Source organism: Rhinoderma darwinii, chromosome 3, assembly GCF_050947455.1.
Source record: "Rhinoderma darwinii isolate aRhiDar2 chromosome 3, aRhiDar2.hap1, whole genome shotgun sequence".
NCBI classification, from domain to species: domain Eukaryota; kingdom Metazoa; phylum Chordata; class Amphibia; order Anura; family Rhinodermatidae; genus Rhinoderma; species Rhinoderma darwinii.
In genome coordinates, this window is record NC_134689.1 from 6,289,549 (window position 1) to 6,313,748 (window position 24,200).

Sequence of the window (24,200 nt, forward strand, 5' to 3'; positions counted from 1 at the left end):
CTGGGTGTGCAGGGTCTATTCACGCTTCTTACAATTATTCTCTGATTACTTTTAATTCCCATGCGAGAAGGTTTGTGATTAATGGCGGCGATTGATGGTGGGCGCTTTGTCTGGCCGCTCCGCGCAGCCACATGACGCCGTTATCATTTTTCCCTTTAATCGTCTGTTGACAAAAACATTTTTCATCTTGAGTTGTTCCCCGTTCACACAAAGCTGCGCTGGGGGATCGGTGTTAGCAGTCGCATTACTATTCCGGTCAGGAGCTCAAATTGACATTTGACGAACGAAGATTTCAGGGCTTTTTTTTCTACAGAGAATCTTTAAAACGTCAAAAAAAATTCAGACAGTGAAGAAACCCCAGCCAAGAAAGAGGAACGTTTCCACCTAAAATCCTCAGAGTCCCCAGGAAAGTCGCCCTCTTATGTCAAGTGTAAACAATTCAATTTAGCCATATATATACTTTATATACTGTGGCCACTCAACTTTTCCTTCCCCCTGAGTGTCAAACCTGCCTAGTAATTTATCACCATCTTCTCTTACATTGTATAACTAAGTACCACCACTAGAGGGAGCTCACTACATACAGATATATACAGCTCCCATAGAGATACATGATAACATTCTGCTACCTGCAGCCACCACTAGGGGGAGCTCACTACATACAGATATACACAGCTCCCATAGAGATACATGATAACATTCTGCTACCTGCAGCCACCACTAGGGGGAGCTCACTACATACAGATATACACAGCTCCCATAGAGTTACATGATAACATTCTGCTGCCTGCAGCCACCACTAGGGGGAGCTCACTACATGCAGATATACACAGCTCCCATAGAGTTACATGATAACATTCTGCTACTTGCAGCCACCACTTGAGGGAGCTCACTACATACAGATATATACAGCTCCCATAGAGATACATGATAACATGCTACTGCCTGCAGCGACCACTAGAGGGAGCTCACTACATACAGATATATATAGCTTCTATAGAGTCACATGATAACATTCTGCTGCCAGCAGCCACCACTAGAGGGAGCTCACTACATACAGATATATATAGCTTCTATAGAGTCACATGATAATATTCTGCTGCCTGCAGCCACCACTAGAGGGCGCTCACTACATACAGATATATACAGCTCCCATTGAGTTCAGTACCAACTGTGTTAATCCGTATGTAGTGAGCGCCCCCTAGTGGTAGCTGCCAGGAGATAGAATTACGTTAGTAATTAGTGAACAGCACTTATGTGGGGTCCAGGCAGTGCCCGGTCAGCAGTAATATCCGACATGTTCCTTATGACATTTCTTCATCATTTCTTGTCTTGCACTATTGGTTTCCGTGCACATCAGATGATATTTTATTCATTGCAGTTATGGAGAATGTAATAATAGATCTACTGTGTATACAGATGTAGCAGAGCTGAATTGCTATGTCCTTTGTATACTCTGACGATTCAGTGAGTAATGATAATGGAGAAGGTTTGCCTGCAGTCCTATGTAACACATCAGATAACACATCACTATAATCTGTGCAAAATGAAAACCTCAACTCTTTAACATTAGACAAGCCCAGCTCTTCATCTAACAAAGTCAGCACTACTACATCTATAATACGTAACATCTAACAAACTAATATCTGCTTTTTCTGATACACTCCATATGATAAACTGATCAATAATATACCTGACAAACTCCGTACTGCATCTGACCTACTGATCTTTGCTGCAAATGACACACTCAGCTCTACTGCATTGACACATTCGACTACGCTGCACCTCAGGCCTAATTTACACGAGCGTGTGCTTTTCTGTTTACATTCAGAGTTTGACAGCTGTTGCGCGAATCACGCAGTTCGCACGGAAGTGCTTCCGTGCGGCATGCGTGGTTTTCACGCACCCATTGACTTCAATGGGTGTGTGATGCGCGAAAAACTGCGAAATATAGAACATGTCGTGAGTTTACGCAGCGGACTCACACTGTGCAAAACTCACGGACTGTCTGCACTGCCCCATAGACTTTTATATGTCTGTGCGACCCGCGTGAAAAGCACGCGCGTCGCACGGACGAAAATCACGCTCGTGTAAATGAGACCTGACACTCAGTTCTGCAACACACACACCTCTATTGTACCTGACACACTCAGCACTGCTGCACCTGACACACTGATCTTTTCTTTCACCTGACACACTCGGCTCTGCTGCACCTGCCGTACCCGACACACTTAGCTCTGCTGCATCTGTACGGTGTAACAGGCAGTAAACGGCGCACGGTTTGCTGATCATTTCGCCCCTTACGTCTGCAGCAGCGCCGGCTTTATTCCTGACGGTAGATTAGACGCTTCAGACGAAAACTGCGACCGGCAAGAAAGTTCCGGAATGTTTCCCTTTACCTGAAGATTCCGCTTCACCGTCCGACAGCTTCACAAAGGAAATCTTGGCTGGAATTCTGAATGTCGGGGACTCGCTGTCGAACATGTTCATATGGGCCACGTGTTCGAAGTGTCCGGCCCGCTGATTCTAAAATCACAAAATACAAAGTAACAGAAAACTCCCAATTGAAAGAACTCCAGTCACATCTCTACCCCCCCCCCCCCCGTCATGGGCCCCTCCCCTGCACATTATAAAGGCGGTGTGTCCGCTGCAGTCACTGTGACAATATGGTTTCTACATTGTAAAAACTTATGGCTGTGATCTACATGACACCAATTTTCCCACGCCAGAAAATAGGTGACAGGCTCCACCCCTTAGGTTTTTTTTCTTATCTCTATGCAGTAAAGAAATAGAAATCTGTCACACAGGGTTAGACCCCCACACCATCACCTTTGGTTACTGCTCCTTTGTGACCTCCCATTTTGAATGTAGGTCCCTTTAAAATAAATAAATAAATATATATATATATCTCAGAGGATTTATGCTCCAGTCACATCCAGAGCTGCGTTCTGAATTTTACTGGTTACTGCCTAGTATCTATTAGTACTATGAGGGTATGTGCACACGACCTCTTTTCAAATGTAATGGAGGCGTTTTACACCTCGAATTACGCCTGAAAAGACGGCTCCAATACGTCGGCAAACATCTGCCCATTGCTTGCAATGAGTCTTACGATGTTCTGTGCAGACGAGCTGTCATTTTACGCGTCGCTGTCAAAAGACGGCGCGTAAAATGACGGTTTGTCAAAAGAAGTGCAGGACACTTCTTGGGACGTTTTTGGAGCCGTTTTCTCATAGACTCTACTGAAAACCGCTCCAAAAAACGGCTGTAAAAAATGCAGCGAAAATGTCGCGAAAAACGCGAGTTGCTCAGAAAACGTCTGAAAATCAGGAGCTGTTTTCTCTTGAAAACAGCTCCGTATTTTCAGACGTTTTTTGTTAATCGTGTGAACAATCCCTTATGTATGATGTAGGTCAGCGGTCAGCATGCTATGCAGATGCTGAACCAGCCGGCACTTTACATTTGTGCAGCTTTGGCTGTGACTGGAGTATGAGACTTGATTTAAAGCAAATTTTTCAGCCTTCCATGCTTTACTCACACGAAAGGTCCAATTTTCTATAATTCAGGTTGTCTGTGCAGCGCAAATGCTTATTACGAAAAAAACGAGGCGAGGCGTGAGGTTTCTTTCGGCTAATTGGGGTTTTTGGTGTGAGATTAATGGTCCCTGCCGCCTCACCTGGAGAAGTAATGGCCGGTTCTGTTTGTTAGCGCTCTACTCCAGTCACACTGAATTGCCAAGAGTCACGGAAATAGAGCGAAACATCGTGTCCCCGGAGCTGCTTTAACGACCGCGTGCGTCATGTGACCGCGAAAAGTAATGAAGTTTATTCTCCTTGTCTACACTCATCCTGCTGACAACTATTTCTGTACAGATCATCTGGGGGAGCAGCTGGGGCTTTGTGCCCAGAGCGGAGCATCACCTGCAATTTCAGGGTCACGCCGCTAATTGCAGCCGTGGTCTAATAACGCTGGTAGAGCTGATGCACAATGGGCACATCATGGTGCCACACACCTCTGCGGCAGAACTGATCCGTCTGATTAACTGTGATCCGTCGCTCGGGTAATAGAAATTGTGGGTTGTTGTTGTTTTTTTAATTTTACAGCCTGAAGTTGTTACTGTTTTTACTGCTGTCTATGGGGAGATGCAGCTGCACCTGATATACACTATAGGTACAGCACTGACATCTGGTGGTCAAAAGGAAAACTGCACCCTCATTGCTAGTTAGTTGCACCTGCTATACCCTATAGGTACAGCACTGACATCTGGTGGTCAAAAGAAAATCTGCACCCTAATTGCTAGTTAGCTGCACCCCATATACACTATCGGTACAGCACTGACATCTGGTGGTCAAAAGGAAAACTGCACCCTAATTTCTAGTTAGCTGCACCAGGTATACACTCTAGGTACAGCACTGATATCTGGTGGTCAAAAGGAAAACTGCACCCTAATTTCTAGTTAGCTGCCCGTGATATACACTGTAGGTACAGCACTGACATCTGGTGGTCAAAGGGAAAATTGCGTCCTAATTTCTAGTTAGGACACATCATTAGGACTCCACAGGGTCACTCAAGAGTCGGAGTATTACCATAAAGGAGGTTTTACACTGGGCGACTATCATGCAGATGAGGGTTCATATAACGCACGTTGCTGATAATTGCGCTGTGTAAACAAGGCAACGATCAGCAGATGAACGAGCAAACGCTGGATCATCTGCTGGTCGTATCGTTTTAAAAAAGTAAAATTTTATCGTTGTCGGCAGCACATCTTGGTGTATAAACAGGGAGATGCGCTGCCGACATGATAATAACGTATGGGGACGAGCGATCAGAGTAACGACCACTCGTCCCCATCCATAGCTCCGTGTGACAGGAGCAAACGAGCGGCGATCAACGTTGATCAGAGCTCGATGCACCGGCCGACTATCGGCCGGTGTAAAAGGGCCTTAACTCGCGTGTGACCTCAATGTTTCCCTATAGGAAAAAAAGATGTGTGACAATTGTAAGAATTTCGACCGTGTGTCATCCTGGAGTCCGTCTTAGGGTATGTTCACACGGCGGGGGTCCGTAACGGCTGAAATTACGGGGATGTTTCAGCCTGAAAACATCCCCGTAATTTCAGCCGTACCGGCATGTGCAGGCGCTTGAACGCCGCATCAATTACGGCCGTAATTAGCGCTGCTATTCATTGGAGTCAATGAATAGCGGCTCCAATTACGGCCAAAGAAGTGACAGGTCACTTCTTCTATGCGGGCGTCTAGTTACGCGCCGTCATTTGACAGCGGCGCGTAAATATACGCCTCGTGTGAACAGACAAACGTCTGCCCATTGCTTTCAATGGGCAGATGTTTGTCAGCGCTATTGAGGCGCTATTTTCAGACGTAATTCGGGGCCAAAACGCCCGAATTACGTCCGTAAATAGGCCGTGTGAACATACCCTTAGGGTATGTTCACACGGCTTATTTTCGGTCGTTTTTTGGGCCGTAAACAGCTGGAAAAACACTGAAAAATCGGAAGCAGAACGCCTCCAAACATCTGCTCATTGATTTCAAAGGGAAAACGGCGTTCTGTTCTGACGTGGCATTTTTTTACCCGGCCGTTTTCAAATTCATGTCACTTCTTGAGCCGTTTTTGGAGCCATTTTTCATTGACTCCATAAAAAAACAGCTCCAAAAACGGCTGTAAAAAAACGCTGTGAAAAATGCAAGTTGCTCAAAAACCGGCTGAAAATCAGGAGCTGTTTTTCCTTGAAAACAGCTCCGTATTTTCATACGTTTTATAGTAAGCGTGTGAACATACCCTTAGACATAATTGACTACATTGAGTCACTTTCACAGAAAGGGACACACTTTTAATTACGCGATTAAGACGTTTTATGTTCTTTTTATCTATATAAACCCTTCCCATAAGTACAAACCACGTCTCCATCGAATGCCATCAGAGTGACAACATTAACAGCGACTGCAGTGCCCCCCATAAAACAATATAAAGTGGTGCTATTAAAGTTTTCCATATAAACAGTGTCAGCAGAGTGGCCCCAATTAAAACAATTTTGCCAAATAACTGACCCTCATAAACCACTTCCACAAGGGGCAGCTCCCATTGAACGTATGTGTGCTTTTTGTGTATTTGTGTATATATACATATATATATATATATATATATATATATATATATATATATATATGTATATACAAGTATAATACCATTACAGCAGACTTTGTATATGTACATAGAGATATTTTAGGACTCTTATGTGGATTATAGATGAGTAGATTATATATGCTATTTATGCATGAGTCTCTATATGTACATGTACTAATGGTCAGGCGCTGTATGTGGCTTTGGTTATAGGTGTAGTACCAGGAGAACGTATAGGGTTGGGATCTAGATTTATATTATATATACATGCACATTATTAGTCACATGTGCAAGTGCCCAGGGAAGGTAGGAACAGAGGCCGCTGTGTGTGGTTGTGTTCTCTATGTAATGTATTGTATCTTGATGTAATGTATATTGCTTGTCACTTCTATGTTATAAGTAAGGTATTTTTTAAATATTTAATCATCTGCGAGGGTTGTATGTTACTCCTGTGGTGTGTGAAGGACTGGAGTGTATATACATAGTAAATAATACAAAGTAAGTGGTCTATATAGGAAACAAACTAGGAACGGAGTAAATGGAGATAATACAGATAGTCAAAAGTCTCCTATTTCAATCACCATAAAAATGGATTAAGAAAAAGTTTGGATTTTTGAACCCACTCAGCACTTCTGACTGGCAAAGAGGGCACAGTGAGAGACCTTGGGCGCTATTTGCATATGGCACAAAATTGGTCTCCAGACCAAAAGTTAAAGGGGGCCCCAGATGCACCCATTAACTTGCTCCTAGCAGTGCGTCTTGTGGGTCTGAGAATAGATCTCGCTGACCCTAAGCATCGGTCAGTCAGCGGACATATTTTTGAACATTATATCATAAATAATAGGATTTAAATGTAATATTCTTTCTTTTTACCTCTGGGAAATGCTGAGCCTCTCTGAGAACTGGAGAATATTCAGTATGTGGAGGGAGCATTCCTGCATCAATCATTGCCCTCTAGTGGACGAAAGGAGAAAATGCAGATAAAGTTCTTCATAATTTAAATTGGAAAGGGACATCATAGGGATTCTAAAAAGTGACATAGTGACACAGAATATTTTTCAACTTATGCCCCGCCCATTTATTAGTACAACCTACAGCATTTGAATCGCAAGTATTGCATATGACCCCTATAGACCCCAAAAGAGACACAGACCCAAACCAGACTCCTTAAATAAATACAGACCCCCTCAGACCACACCCACTAAATAAAAATAGACCGCAGACCACACCCACTAAATAAATACAGACCCCCCCAGACCACACCACTAAATAAATACAGACCGCAGCCCAGACCCCTATACAAATAAAAACCCCAGACAGGACAGGAACCCCTGCCCCCCTCTGAGCAGTTCAGAAAAAAATAGTTTAAGGCTGCAATTCTTTCTGCCACCACTAGGGAGAGCTCACGGCATATGATTTCTTTAATTGAATTCAATAAGAGCTGTAAAAATCCATATGCAGTGGGGGTCCCAGTGCTCCGACTCCCACCAACCAAAACTTCTGATATGTCACTATGACAGGTGCACATACCATATACTCCTGTGTGGCTGTATGTTTTATACATATTAAGCCGTGTCACTACTCAAGCTGTTGTATACCTGGCCATGTCCTGAAACCGTCTGTTCACCTTTCTCGCTCCCCCACACCCAAATGTAAATAATATGTGGTTATGTATGTAGTTATGTATGTTGGTTGTAGATGTGGTTATGTATGTTGGTTGTAGATGTGATTATGTATGTGATTATGTATGTTGGATGTAGATGTGGTTATATATGTGGTTAATGTATGTTGGTTGTAGATGTGGTTATGTATGTTGGTTGTAGATGTGGTTATGCATGTTGGATGTAGATGTGGTTATGTATGTTGGATGTAGATGTGGTTATGTATGTTGGATGTAGATGTGGTTATGTATGTTGGTTGTAGATGTGGTTATGTATGTTGGTTGTAGATGTGGTTATGTATGTTGGTTGTAGATGTGGATATGTATGTTGGATGTAGATGTGGTTATGTATGTTGGATGTAGATGTGGTTATGTATGTTGGATGTAGATGTGGTTATGTATGTTGGATGTAGAGGTGGTTATGTATGTTGGTTGTAGATGTGGTTATGTATGTTGGATGTAGATGTGGATATGTATGTTGGATGTAGATGTGGTTATGTATGTTGGATGTAGATGTGGTTATGTATGTTGGATGTAGATGTGGTTATGTATGTTGGATGTAGAGGTGGTTATGTATGTTGGTTGTAGATGTGGTTATGTATGTTGGATGTAGATGTGGTTATGTATGTTGGATGTAGAGGTGGTTATGTATGTTGGATGTAGAGGTGGTTATGTATGTTGGTTGTAGATGTGGTTATGTATGTTGGTTGTAGATGTGGTTATGTATGTTGGATGTAGAGGTGGTTATGTATGTTGGTTGTAGATGTGGTTATGTATGTTGGATGTAGATGTGGTTATGTATGTTGGATGTAGATGTGGATATGTATGTTGGATGTAGATGTGGTTATGTATGTTGGATGTAGATGTGGTTATGTATGTTGGATGTAGATGTGGTTATGTATGTTGGATGTAGAGGTGGTTATGTATGTTGGTTGTAGATGTGGTTATGTATGTTGGATGTAGATGTGGTTATGTATGTTGGATGTAGATGTGGTTATGTATGTTGGATGTAGATGTGGTTATGTATGTTGGATGTAGAGGTGGTTATGTATGTTGGTTGTAGATGTGGTTATGTATGTTGGTTGTAGATGTGGTTATGTATGTTGGTTGTAGATGTGGTTATGTATGTTGGTTGTAGATGTGGATATGTATGTTGGATGTAGATGTGGTTATGTATGTTGGATGTAGATGTGGTTATGTATGTTGGATGTAGATGTGGTTATGTATGTTGGATGTAGATGTGGTTATGTATGTTGGTTGTAGATGTGGTTATGTATGTTGGTTGTAGATGTGGATATGTATGTTGGATGTAGATGTGGTTATGTATGTTGGATGTAGATGTGGTTATGTATGTTGGATGTAGATGTGGTTATGTATGTTGGATGTAGAGGTGGTTATGTATGTTGGTTGTAGATGTGGTTATGTATGTTGGATGTAGATGTGGTTATGTATGTTGGATGTAGATGTGGTTATGTATGTTGGATGTAGATGTGGTTATGTATGTTGGATGTAGATGTGGTTATGTATGTTGGATGTAGATGTGGTTATGTATGTTGGTTGTAGATGTGGTTATATATGTTGGTTGTAGATGTGGTTATGTATGTTGGTTGTAGATGTGGATATGTATGTTGGATGTAGATGTGGTTATGTATGTTGGATGTAGAGGTGGTTATGTATGTTGGATGTAGATGTGGTTATGTATGTTGGATGTAGAGGTGGTTATGTATGTTGGTTGTAGATGTGGTTATGTATGTTGGATGTAGATGTGGTTATGTATGTTGGTTGTAGATGTGGTTATGTATGTTGGTTGTAGATGTGGATATGTATGTTGGATGTAGATGTGGTTATGTATGTTGGATGTAGAGGTGGTTATGTATGTTGGATGTAGAGGTGGTTATGTATGTTGGTTGTAGATGTGGTTATGTATGTTGGATGTAGATGTGGTTATGTATGTTGGATGTAGATGTGGTTATGTATGTTGGATGTAGATGTGGTTATGTATGTGGTTATGTATGTTGGTTGTAGATGTGGTTATGTATGTTGGTTGTAGATGTGGTTATGTATGTTGGTTGTAGATGTGGTTATGTATGTTGGATGTAGATGTGGTTATGTATGTTGGTTGTAGATGTGGTTATGTATGTTGGTTGTAGATGTGGTTATGTATGTTGGATGTAGATGTGGTTATGTATGTTGGTTGTAGATGTGGTTATGTATGTTGGATGTAGATGTGGTTATGTATGTTGGTTGTAGATGTGGTTATGTATGTTGGTTGTAGATGTGGTTATGTATGTTGGATGTAGATGTGGTTATGTATGTTGGATGTAGATGTGGTTATGTATGTTGGTTGTAGATGTGGTTATGTATGTTGGATGTAGATGTGGTTATGTATGTTTGATGTAGATGTGGTTATGTATGTAGGTTGTAGATGTGGTTATGTATGTTGGTTGTAGATGTGGTTATGTATGTTGGATGTAGATGTGGTTATGTATGTTGGTTGTAGATGTGGTTATGTATGTTGGATGTAGATGTGGTTATGTATGTTGGATGTAGATGTGGTTATGTATGTTGGATGTAGATGTGGTTATGTATGTTGGATGTAGATGTGGTTATGTATGTTGGATGTAGATGTGGTTATGTATGTTTGATGTAGATGTGGTTATGTATGTTGGATGTAGATGTGGTTATGTATGTTGGATGTAGATGTGGTTATGTATGTTGGATGTAGATGTGGTTATGTATGTTGGATGTAGATGTGGTTATGTATGTTTGATGTAGATGTGGTTATGTATGTTGGATGTAGAGGTGGTTATGTATGTTGGTTGTAGATGTGGTTATGTATGTTGGATGTAGATGTGGTTATGTATGTTGGATGTAGATGTGGTTATGTATGTTGGATGTAGATGTGGTTATGTATGTTGGATGTAGAGGTGGTTATGTATGTTGGTTGTAGATGTGGTTATGTATGTTGGTTGTAGATGTGGTTATGTATGTTGGATGTAGATGTGGTTATGTATGTTGGTTGTAGATGTGGTTATGTATGTTGGTTGTAGATGTGGTTATGTATGTTGGATGTAGATGTGGTTATGTATGTTGGATGTAGATGTGGTTATGTATGTTGGATGTAGAGGTGGTTATGTATGTTGGTTGTAGATGTGGTTATGTATGTTGGATGTAGATGTGGATATGTATGTTGGTTGTAGATGTGGTTATGTATGTTGGTTGTAGATGTGGTTATGTATGTTGGTTGTAGATGTGGTTATGTATGTTGGATGTAGAGGTGGTTATGTATGTTGGTTGTAGATGTGGTTATGTATGTTGGATGTAGATGTGGATATGTATGTTGGTTTTAGATGTGGTTATGTATGTTGGTTTTAGATGTGGTTATGTATGTTGGTTGTAGATGTGGTTATGTATGTTGGATGTAGATGTGGTTATGTATGTTGGATGTAGATGTGGTTATGTATGTTGGTTGTAGATGTGGTTATGTATGTTGGATGTAGATGTGGTTATGTATGTTGGTTGTAGATGTGGTTATGTATGTTGGATGTAGATGTGGTTATGTATGTTGGATGTAGATGTGGTTATGTATGTTGGTTGTAGATGTGGTTATGTATGTTGGTTGTAGATGTGGTTATGTATGTTGGTTGTAGATGTGGTTATGTATGTTGGATGTAGATGTGGTTATGTATGTTGGATGTAGAGGTGGTTATGTATGTTGGTTGTAGATGTGGTTATGTATGTTGGTTGTAGATGTGGTTATGTATGTTGGATGTAGATGTGGTTATGTATGTTGGTTGTAGATGTGGTTATGTATGTTGGATGTAGATGTGGTTATGTATGTTGGATGTAGAGGTGGTTATGTATGTTGGTTGTAGATGTGGTTATGTATGTTGGATGTAGATGTGGTTATGTATGTTGGATGTAGATGTGGTTATGTATGTTGGATGTAGATGTGGATATGTATGTTGGTTGTAGATGTGGATATGTATGTTGGATGTAGATGTGGTTATGTATGTTGGATGTAGAGGTGGTTATGTATGTTGGATGTAGAGGTGGTTATGTATGTTGGTTGTAGATGTGGTTATGTATGTTGGATGTAGAGGTGGTTATGTATGTTGGATGTAGATGTGGTTATGTATGTTGGATGTAGATGTGGTTATGTATGTTGGATGTAGATGTGGTTATGTATGTTGGATGTAGATGTGGTTATGTATGTTGGATGTAGAGGTGGTTATGTATGTTGGATGTAGATGTGGTTATGTATGTTGGATGTAGATGTGGTTATGTATGTTGGATGTAGATGTGGTTATGTATGTTGGTTGTAGATGTGGTTATGTATGTTGGTTTTAGATGTGGTTATGTATGTTGGATGTAGATGTGGTTATGTATGTTTGTTGTAGATGTGGTTATGTATGTTGGTTGTAGATGTGGTTATGTATGTGGGATGTAGATGTGGTTATGTATGTTGGTTGTAGATGTGGTTATGTATGTTGGTTGTAGATGTGGTTATGTATGTTGGATGTAGATGTGGTTATGTATGTTGGTTGTAGATGTGGTTATGTATGTGGGATGTAGATGTGGATATGTATGTTGGTTGTAGATGTGGTTATGTATGTTGGATGTAGATGTGGTTATGTATGTTGGATGTAGATGTGGTTATGTATGTTGGATGTAGAGGTGGTTATGTATGTTGGTTGTAGATGTGGTTATGTATGTTGGTTGCAGATGTGGTTATGTATGTTGGTTGTAGGTTGCCAGAGCTGCTTTGTAGTCCCAGTAAGGTCCTGCTAATCTATGTATTTTATCTAATCTTCCTCTTGTGCCAAATGAATTATTTATTCCAATATTTACCTGCCTGGTGTCCTCCCCGTGTGTTTGCAGGTTTCTCAGCCAAGGAGATGTGTGCTGCAGCTCTGCATGTAAACAGGCTGGCTGTCATGGTGATGGGAGCCGGGCCCTGCCCCAATACAATGAGGAGTGTCCTGCTGAACAATCAGAGGCACAGACTGATTATCAAGTGTGATGCTGTCTACTGAGCTGTGTATCTAATCCTATCAAGTGTGATACTGTTTACTGAGCTGTGTATCTAATCCTATCATGTGTGATACTGTCTGCTGAGCTGTGTATCTAATCCTATCATGTGTGATACTGTCTGCTGAGCCGTTTATCTAATCCTATCATGTGTGATACTGTCAACTGAGCTGTGTGTCTAATCCTTTTATGTGTGATACTGTCTGCTGAGCCGTGTATCCAATCCTACCATGTGTGATACTGTCTTTTGTGCTTTGTACCTAAGCCTATCATGTGCTATACTGTCTGCTGAGTGCTGTTTCTCAACCCTTTCATGTGTGATACTGTCTACAGAGCTGTGTATCTATGCTGATTATGTGTGATCGTGTCTGCTGAGCTGGTGTATCTAAGTCTATTATGTGTGATACTGTGTTCTGAGCTGCTATATCTAACCATATCATGTGTGATACTGTCTGCTGAGCTGCTGTATCTAATTCTATCATGTGTGATACTGTCTGCTGAGCTGTGTATCTAATACTATCATGTGTGATACTGTCTGCTGAGCTGTGTATCTAATCCTATCATGTGTGATACTGTCTGCTGAGCCATGTATCTAATCCCAGAGGCCAGAGGCGTAGCTAGGTTCTCCAGCAGCCGGGGAAAAGATTCAGTTTGGCGCCCCCCCCCCCCCCCAACCTCCAACCTCTTTCCCGACATCTCCTTCCCCCTCGCCGTGTTTGTTTTCTCTACCAATCGACGTGTCATTTCTTTTTATGTAGCGCGAGCATGAAAACATTTGTACATTTTACAAGCAATATAGTTCTATACACAACACCAGAACCAAGCTCAGTACATATATACAGCCCCAGAAGCAAGCTCACTACATATATATAACACCAGCACAAATATAGCTCAATTTAGTGCAACCACTGCCGTACAGGTGTGTACGGCGTAAAACTACAGCTCCCAGCATGGCCCAAACAATGGTAAGGATATGCTGGGAGATGCCGTTTCACAAAAAATAAATCCTATCATAATCATGCCACCCATCATCTCGCTGCAGATCATACAGTGACTACAGTGCTGATTAGAGGCAGAATAAACATTTACATTAAGTGACTCACCGGTGACGTCTCAGATTCTAGTTCTTTTTCTCCATCCGGTCCAGACCGCTATGGTGGCTTCTCCCGGTCACAGGCCATTTCTGTAGTTTGCTGCTCACATGTCTTCAGCTTCTCACTTTTCCAACATTTCTACACCTATAAATAAATATAAAGTTATCATTATACCACACACTACGCCCAAAAAATATAATAGTGCCATACACTGCACCTCTAATTATAACAGCACCATACACCGTGTCACTCACACACACACACACACACACACACACACACACACACACACACACACACACACACACACTGTGCCCCCTGTAGATAGTGCCTGCCATAGAGCCCCCTGTAGATAGTGCCTGCCATAGAGCCCCTGTAGATAGTGCCCCCATATAGACCACCCCTGTATATAGTGTCCCACAAATAACTCCCCCTATGGTGCTCTGCAGATAGCCCACCCCTGTATATAGCCCCCTGTAGATATAGTGCTCCACATATAGTCCACCCCTGTATATAGTGTTTCAGATAGCCCACCCCTGTATATAGCCCCCCTTGTACATATAGTCCACCCCTGTATATAGTGCTCCACTAGATATTCCACCCCTGTATATAGTGCTCCACAGATAGCCCACCCCTGTATATACTATAAACAAGGGTGGGCTATCTGTGGAGCACTATATACAGGGGTGGGCTTTCTGTGGAGCACTATAGGGGGAGCTATTTGTGGGATACTATATACAGTGGTGGGCTATATCTACAGGGGGACTATATACAGGGGTGGGCTATATCTACAGGAGGACTATATACAGGGGGACCATATCTACAGGGGGACCATATCTACAGGGGGACCATATCTACAGGGGTGGGCTATATCTACAGGGGTGGGCTATATCTACAGGGCTGGGCTATATCTACAGGGCTGGGCTATATCTACAGGGGGACTATATCTACAGGGGGGCTATATACTGGGGTGGGCTATCTATGGAGCACCATATACAGGGGTGGGCTATATCTACAGGGGGCTATATACTATATAGCCCCCCCCTGTAGCTATTGCCCACCCCTGTATATGGTGCTCCATAGATAGCCCACCCCAGTATATAGCCCCCCTGTAGATATAGTCCCCCTGTATATAGCCCACACCCTGTAGATATAGCCCCCCTGTAGATATAGCCCACCCCCTGTAGATATAGTCCCCCTATAGATAGACACCCCCCGTAGATGCAGCCATATTACAAGATAATAACCACATAAGATAGCGGCGCTGCCCCAGAGGTGCCTTGCACAGGAGTCTCACCTGCTGTCCTCCTGCTTGAAGTCACTGTTGATAATCTTCCTTTTGAGGTGCAGCAGCCAGTTCTGGAGGTTCACGTACCATGGCGGTGTACAACTGATCGCCTCCGCCATGACACAGTGGTCAGAATCACGGACTGCCGCATATGAGGCGCCGGGGCTGTACGGGGAAGTAGGGAACACTCACAGATCAGCCCCCCCCCCCCTGTAGATACAGCCACACTTCTATTACAATTTTTAAAAAAAACTAAAAAAACCTATTCAAACTCACCTTATTCCCGCTCCCACGCCGTCCGGCAGCCATGGAGACCTGCTCTCTTCTGCGCAGGTGTCCAGGGGGTTGAACACAGCGTCTATGAAAGGCGCTGATTGGCTGGGCAGGATGACTTTCCCTGTCAGTCAGTCAGCGTCTGTCATCGACGGAAGCTTCACTGGTACAAAAGGTACCAGTTGCTTCATTCGTGGAAAGGCGCTGAATGGCTGGGCACGGAACGTGCCCGGTCATTCATTGCTTCTAATTGTACCTGTGTCCTTGCGACACAGGTACAATTATAGTGCAGGAGGAGGTGGCGCTGGCGCCCGCCTCTGAGCTGCGCCCGGGGCACATGCCCCGCCTGCCCCCCCTAGCTTTGCCCCTGTCTAATCCTATCATGTGTGATAATGTCTGCTGAGCTGTGTATCTAACCTTATTATGTGTGGTATTAACTCCTTAGCCACTGTATCTAATCCTATCATGTGTGATACTGTCTGCAGAGTTGTGAACCAGCAAGAGCCCTTCACAGGGTGATACTTGAGCAGCGGGTCGCAGCAAAAATGGAAAGAGTTGTCTTTTGAAGGGCATGGCTTTTTTATGGCTAAATATATTCACACCCCCTATATTAATAGTAGACTCTAAATCAATATCCGATGGAAATATTGCAATTTTTTCATAATAAAGCCGTTCTTATTAGTGCACATTTAGTTTATTGCATGCGGCGCACTGATATATGATCCACTATATTTCATGGTATTTTTTTATTTCCTCCATTCTTTATCGCTATGTAAGCCAAGTCCGGTATGACAGCTGTTTCTATAGTCCTGACTATGAGGCCAGTGTAAGAGGGGTAAAGATGCCTGGGGTATATGCTTGCAGTCTTGTATTTTGCTGTACTATGTATAGGCTGTACCTGTCGTTTATTATCATTGTTATCTGTCTAGTTTTATACATATATATAAGCAGTATATTACGAAGTGATAAGTGTGACATATTATACTGAGCCCGGCATGAGAGACGGGAGACAGCTGCAAACCGCAGGGGAAGGAGCTGGAGGCGGAGCTCTGTGCCGATAGGGAGGAGGGGCAGTGAGGAGCTACTCCGGAGGGGACAGGAGAGTCACGGGGAGAGACTGTAAGGTGGTGTCGATTAAGTGACAACCTTAACTTTTATTTTTCATTTAAAGATATATACCGCTTTTCTGCCGGTGCTGATGGTGCACACAGCCACTAATATTATATACATTCTCCCACTCTCGGAGGCACAGGAATTGATTTATATATATATATATATATATATATATATACATATATATCCTCTACTAACTGCTCAAAGGAACTGATTTAGTTACAGCTCTGGCAAGATGACTCACGTATTCTGTTCTTACCTGCAGACACTGGGCCAAGGGCACCCCTCTGTGATATAAGGGTTATCTGCTTTGGGCCCTGTAGGCCTCAAGATAGTAATTGTTGCTGCTCCTGTTTACTTCAGGTCTAGTGCCCCTTTTATAGGCGGTTGCTGGCCGCTTGATAATAAGCCCTTCAGGCCTCCACATGGATCGACTCTCCCTTCTAGTCTTGCAGTACTGCTGACCACTAACCGATAGACCCTCCCTTCACTGTCTTGGGGCCTTGTCTCTGCTATGTCCCCTTATCCGCCCAGCTATCCCTATGGTGGGGCCTCACACACCACCCCTGCTCGCTCTTCAGGACCTGTCTTCACCCCAGGCCCAATGATGGATACTGACTAGTACGGTCCTCACCAGTCTCTTTCAGGCTCCTCAGTTCAATCTCATGGCAGTCAGTCCAACCAGCTCCTACCACCTCCTCTGCAGCTTTGTCTTCTTCCCCACTCACAATAGCACCTCCCTATATTCACAGCACACAATTCAGGTCACACCAACTTCCTTCCAACAATGAACATGGACTGACGGGCTAACCATTCTTGTATAGTCCAAGCGCCGCACTCAGGCATGGTGATGTACACATTCACGGGCGTAGGCCTTAACCCTGTTACAGAGCAATACAAATTGCATCCGGACCGTACATCCTGGTGCCAACAAATTTACAGATTTAGATATTTGAACAAGCCCAGCACTTTGCCTTGCCTCAAATAAACAACCCAACAAGATTTAAATATTCACACAACGTCTTCATCAGCAGATAGACACCCCTTTCTCCAATGCAGATTTTCCTCTATCTTTGCCAGACAGTTATTGGTTTTACCACTGCACAAGAGCCACCTGTAGTGGAGGAAATAAGAACACAGCCACAACACAACGTACAGTTGTCCACACTTGTTTCGGATCAGGCCAGGAAGATGGGGGATTCTCGCTGGGACCTCCAAATTGTTAGAGTAATCCATGATTGACCACTCTGAGTTCTTTTCCAGGACCATCAAATTTACTGCCGATGGGGAGAAAACTGCACGCCACACAAGTAGGTGTACAAGACGTCTGCAAGACTGTAAACTGAGCCTTTATTTATTCCTTCACCCTTTTAATTAATACACATCAATTAACCAGATAATGACAACTGTAGAATACATACGTCCAATGTTTCTTCTACATATGGTAACTCTTTCCTTCTTAGCTACAAACACATCTGGAATATCTCATGATGTTATCTACATCCTGTCTCGATGTGATGGGGGATGTTATTCTTTTCAATACAATCTTTCATACAGAATTTTAACAATGGGGATGTACTCTTACGATTTAAAACTTTTACATATCTCTTAAATGGTTAAATGCAGCTATTTTCTTAACGAATATACATTTTATATGCATTACTCTCACATTCCCCTTTTTTTTAACAAAAATCTGCATCCAACTAATCTTTCACTATGGGATCCGATACTTCTTGAAGGTGGAAGCTCGAATCCTGCAATCCTTTCCTACACTAGTATAGTGGTCATTAGATTGGGGATTCTACCTATCATGAGTTACAGCTTAAACTGGGGTATATCATGGATTACACAGGTAACCACATAAACAGTGGGATTGTCAAACTTGCCTTGAAATTCTTTTCCACAGATCAGCTATAAATCATTTACCTAAGAGTGGGGTGTTCCTGGCCACACAAATCTCTCCCTAGTAATCAGATTTTTTCCTAAAGACAACACAATGAACATATATGTCGACTTAAGAAGGGTTTCATCCATCACAGTAGACGCATATCCATCCATCATCCTTGCTGAATTGAGGCATGTGAACTGTTACTGGAAGCAAGGATGTAGAAGTTATTTCACATCCCAATGTTTCTGCTTTTTCTAAACATAGAAGTTTAATTTGCGTTTGTTTCTTATAACTATTACAACATTTCCCTATCAGCATACAAAATAGTTTGACAATTAGATAAATCAGTATTCCTATAATAAATATCTGCAAAGCTACATGTAATAATTCAGAAAACCTGACACCTATTTCCTAACCAATCTGGCCAGTTGAAATTCCAGTCATCCTTAAAGGAACAGTGTCATCACAAATTATTTTTTTATATGTTAAAGATGTTAGTGCTTTATTAAAAACGTTTATATTTATTTGTGTGTTTGTGTTTTACTTTTTCTTATTTTTACACTTTTTCTTCCCTATGGGGGCTGCCATTTTTTGTTCCATTTCTGTATGTGTCGATTAACGACACATACAGACATGGAATACGGCAGCCACAGTCCCATAGGGACTGCGAACGTCTCCCGTCCCATTGACTTCAGTGTACGGCGTCTGTGTGGGAACTGTGCATGCGCCGCTCCCACACAGTCCAATTCGAAATTGGCGCCGTCCGGCGCCATTTTCCTGTGGACCGGAAGTCGCGGCCGGACAGTAATATTACTACTTCCGGTCGCGGCTTCCGGATTTGTGCACTTGGACCAGCGGCAGCAGACGGAGCGGACGGGCCGGAGGGAGCCGCTGCGGCAGGAGCAGGTAAGAGATTTCAATGTATGTTCGTGTTTGTGTGTGTTTACTACTGTATGTAAACCTACTACACTGTGTGTTAGCTCAAAAAATGGCGACACACAGTGTAGGAGGTTACACCGTTCAAACCCCTCGTTTATCCCGGCACTAGCCAGGATAAAGGAGGGGGGATGCTGAGAGCTCACTAGAGCGAGGGCTTTTTACCCAATTTTGCAATGCTGCAATTTTGGGAATAGCTCCATCTAGTGACCAAAAATGGGTAATATTATAAATTAGAATTAATTTATAATATTTCCTGACTCGTGAAAAAAATAAAAAAAATTTGAACAATGTTTAATCACCCACACACTAAATGTTTAATTTAAAAAAAAAAAACATGTTTTTCTGGCAACACATTACCTTTAAAGTCAACTTTCCCGAACTCTTCCCTTAACTTCTTAGCCTGCTCAAGCTCAGTCTTGCATCAAGCATCAAGCTCAGTCTTGCATCAGGCCAGAGCGTTCTATATAATGGAAGCAGGCCGGACACACTATGACACATACCGCCTTGGTATGCTAAGAGATAGTCCAGTGCTATTATGTTGGTTGGTTATTAAAATAATCTGACTGGTATGTGTGCTAGTTATATTTATAGCAACTAAAGCATATTCTGTGATATTGTCAAATAAGTCAGCAAGCTTTTCAATATTATGTGCATTTTCCACAGACCTCCCTACTAGTGTGATTGATAGGCCAAACTTTTCTCACCAGACAACATGTACTAGGGGAGACAAGGAAAAAACTGTGATCCAGCGCTTGTGCGTAAATAAAAGGAATCTAAGTTCCAATTTTATTGAAACACTAGTTTAAAACTATAAATTCAAAGTACTGGAGGGTGTATCGCAATTATATTTCACGGTGATTGGAACTTAGATTCCTTTTATTTATGGACAAGCGCTGGATCACAGTTTTTTCCTTGTCTCTACTATTTGACCGCTGGCCGTGTGGGGATCCGAGCGCTATTTGGATAGAGTCTACAAACGGTGAGCTGAGGGATTCCTCCCCCCCTCTTTTCCCATACAGTTTTCTTGTCTAAACATGTACTAGGGACTAAGCCTTACTCGATTTGGCTTCCCTTTAGACAACATATGATTTGGTTTGTTGCTGTAGGGAATTTATTATTTTCCCATACCCATGTGGCTGGCTGGAGTTTAGCTAATGTACAGGTTCCTTCTGCTCCCATAGGTAACCATTTATATGCATTATGACCACACACTATATAGATATCATCTGGCAGCTTAAAGGCGTCATTCATATGATGTATCATCATATCTGCTAGTTCCACAAGTCTTAGGGAATCATGTAAAAGTCTTGTTACCTATGGGGCTATGATATCTTTCCTGTCTACATATGGAAAGATCACTTTGATTATAATTATACCCAATATTTGGAATAGCTCCCCTTTGGGTACAGGTGGTATTTTCTTCTTTCGTGAAATTTGATGCCCATCTCCAAGCTAAATCATGCACATACCCGCCCAAACAGTCTTTTGAGTATGGCATGTTACAGCCTAGATAATCTGAAGCCTTCTGAAAGCTAATATTCAATTTACGTCTAGTAGTATCTCCTAACTGAAGTGGCGTCATATTGACCCTTTTCCAACTCCCTGGGATTCCTTGTCTATAATCCATCATCCTTGGGTTCACTCTTTTAGTAATGTTGACCACCCACCAAGTTTCAAAAACATATCCCACTATCAGAAGAGGGATACTAACATTTGTCCACATATTGTAATCATTTAATGTTAAGTTCTAACAATCTGGCACAAGGAGTTCCTCTTCTGTAAGGGGGCTGCTAGACAGGGCCTGATCTTGGCTGCTATAAGTGAATGAGTGCATATCCAGCAATGAGTCAAGTCAATCATTTGTAGGACAGTCTGATGATATTTAATAACCTTCTTGCAGTGACTGGCATGTATCCAGGAAGCTTTCCCATCAAGCTTTACTGAAGTGGAAGTGGTAAGCTGGACTTGATATGGTCAGTCAAAACTGGGCTCAAGAGCTCTCTGGACGTGTTTATTTACCGTTACCCAGTCTCTGGGCTTATGCAATGAGACCCTGCAAGGGAGTCAGGACCGGGAAGGAAACTATAGAAATGATGATGCAAAGAGATTACATTCTGATTCAATGCTCCTACATATGCAGTAAGATCTGAGTGCAAATGTTGGAGCTACTTTGGAAAGTATAGTCCTGTTTTCATTCCGACCAATCTTAGATAGCTGTATGTAATCAATCTGCAGTCATTGGAACGGGTACAGTGGCCTTGGGGTATGATTCCCGGGAACTTTTACTGTCCTTCCTGTGTTATAGCTGGCACAAAGAAGACATGTCTGCACATATCAGGTAGTAGTGTTGTTGTACCCAGGGGCAACCCAGAACCTGGAAACTAAACTTACCATATGTTGGTCCATGTGTCAAATGTGTCATCATAGGGTATAGAAACCAGGGGTACGCGCAAATAACCTCTAGTCTGCCAAAGCCCCTCTTGGTCCACCTTTGTCCCTTTTTTCTTCCATTGTAGCCTGTTTTTGGAGCAATCTGAGCATTGTCCTGTCAACCGCCCCCACCTGGCCTGCTTCAGCAGGTTCATAGCATTATTGTGGGGAGAGGCATCAGTGCAGCTGCCTTGGCCGCCTCATCTGCCCTTCGGTTACCTATGGCCTCAGGTAACTGTTCCCTTGTATGTGCCTTGACTTTATAATGGCTACCCTTTTTAGGTATGAATTGGGCTGCTATAGCTTCACTGTTGTTCACGGGTTTACCTGATGAGCTAACAAGATATCTACTCCTCCAAATTGGGCCATAATCATGTGCAGCACCAGAAGAATACCTTGTCAGTATAAATGTTTGCAGTGTGACCCTCGGCCTGTGTACACACTGCAGTGAGTGCCTTCTGCTCCGTCTCCTGGGTTGATATCCCAGTTCGAAAGTGGCTGCTTAATGAAAGTTTAATTCAAGGTGGTAACGGCATATCCTGTCTTGGGTTCTCCATTGTGATATGATCTGGATCAGCATTAGAGATGGGTGTTTCATTAGCTAGTTCTTTTGCTTCTTATTTCATTAATTCAAAGCAATCATGCCTGTCATGTGGATCATCAAATGTGAAAAATTGATGTGGTATCTTATGATATCCTTTCTCTCTCCATTCCAAATCTATCAACTTCATGTTCTGCTCTCCCTAATGCTTTCTCACAGGCCTCTTCTTTCTGTTCTAGCCTTTCTTCCCATTCTTCAGTCCCCTCTTCTGGACCAAGCGGAAGTAATGTCGCTGGGTTCAGAACTGCGCATCTTTTGATGGTGAGGTTCGGGGACGTAAGTAATTCTACCTTGTATTTTGTAAGTCTCCCAGCTGATGTTTTTTACTGGCCTGTGACATTTCCTGTACTGAAAGTGGTACCTATATGGTGAGAGGGCTGTCGAATACGATATCTTCTACTTTATCTTGGAAAAGTTCTGCTGCTGTTTCTTCTCTGATGCATGACGGTGCCTCTCTGCTCACAAGGTCTATATGTACAGAGTAGTACTCCAATGGTCTTTGTTTTGACCCTTGTCCTTTTGTCTCATGACAAAAGAGGTTAAAGTGTTTTGTATAGGGACAGTGGACACTGGATTGCCTTTTTCCTAATCATTATACCCTTCTTGTTGTACTACCTGAATTTGGGTTTGGGGACGCTGTGGTTGTTTGGGACAATTTCTTTTAATGTATCCCTGTGGTCCACAATGGAAGCACAGACCTTTCTCTTTGGCTCAACAGGATCTGGCTTCCCTAATTTGTTTCCCCTGGATCTATTTAACCTGTTGCCTGGCATTGCTCTGGGTGTCTGTGACTAAATTAATCATAATCGGCTGAGATTTATTTGCTTTTTTTCTGTTTCTGTCTTGTTTCCTGCTCTTCTAATGCCCTTAGAACCAAAATTGTTTGTTCCAAAGGTATCAGAATACAGTCCGGTTTGCTCTCTTGCAATTTGTCCCTCAATCCTGTTCTGAGTCCATTTCTGAACATTTGTTAGAAAAGTTTTCTGTCTTTTGCTAATGTCAATTTCTGGTCTGTGAAAATAGTAGTGCTTCTGCTGTGGTATTTGTCTACCATCTTATCAGGCTTCAGGTAATCCCGTGGTCGCCTCGTTGGCTAAATGGTCAGTGTACCTATTACAGTTCTGGATCGAATACTGGGGCCGGTTGGACTTGGCCATCAGCACTTGGGGGATTTGTAATAGCGTTGGCATATACTGTTCCTGCTGCTATTACACATAGACTGGGCATGTCCGACCATGTCGTGCTATATGTTGCCTGTATTCTGATGAAATGTCTACAGAAAAATGTAGGATTCTTGTGAACATCTGCCAATTTACTTGCCATGGCCAGATGTTCAGGTTGGGTTCATGGTTTATACCAAGTAGTAGTTTGTTTTCTATCTACTGGAACCACAGCATTCGCAGAGGCTGGCTGCAGAATTCTAGTGGGATTATTGGCAAGGCATCAACATAACTTGGGTTATTAGAGGTAATGGGGTATATAGGTGTGGTCAGCCAATTAGTCTCTATCTCTTCCTTTCCTTTTCATCACTTTCTCTGATACCTTTAACCAAGCTTGTACTTTCTTTTCAAATCCCTTTTTAAAGATCCAATCCCTCTAACTTACAGCAAATTCTGCCCATCTGTCAGGATCTAAACACCCGTATCTGGAATCTTTCCTTTCCTCAAAACCTCCCTTGTTCCTTCTCCCGCCCATCCTCTCTTTGGTTGTCTCACTATAGCCATAGCCCCGTTTCTCCTCACCTT

General features: G+C 42.4%; 1 protein-coding gene across 1 annotated transcript in view; it reads right to left on the reverse strand.

The window, feature by feature from the left end:
• The window catches only part of LOC142750820 (uncharacterized), a 58,134-nt gene extending 45,393 nt beyond the window's left edge, over positions 1 to 12,741 (reverse strand). Inside the window, exons 1-3 of the mRNA XM_075859797.1 lie at positions 12,650 to 12,741; positions 7,012 to 7,092; positions 2,400 to 2,526 (exon numbers count right to left, since the gene is read on the reverse strand). Coding sequence (XP_075715912.1) covers positions 2,400 to 2,526; positions 7,012 to 7,086 — 202 coding nt within the window. The 5' untranslated portion in view covers positions 7,087 to 7,092; positions 12,650 to 12,741. The remainder of the gene's footprint in view (positions 1 to 2,399; positions 2,527 to 7,011; positions 7,093 to 12,649) is intronic.
• Positions 12,742 to 24,200: the final 11,459 nt, after the last annotated feature.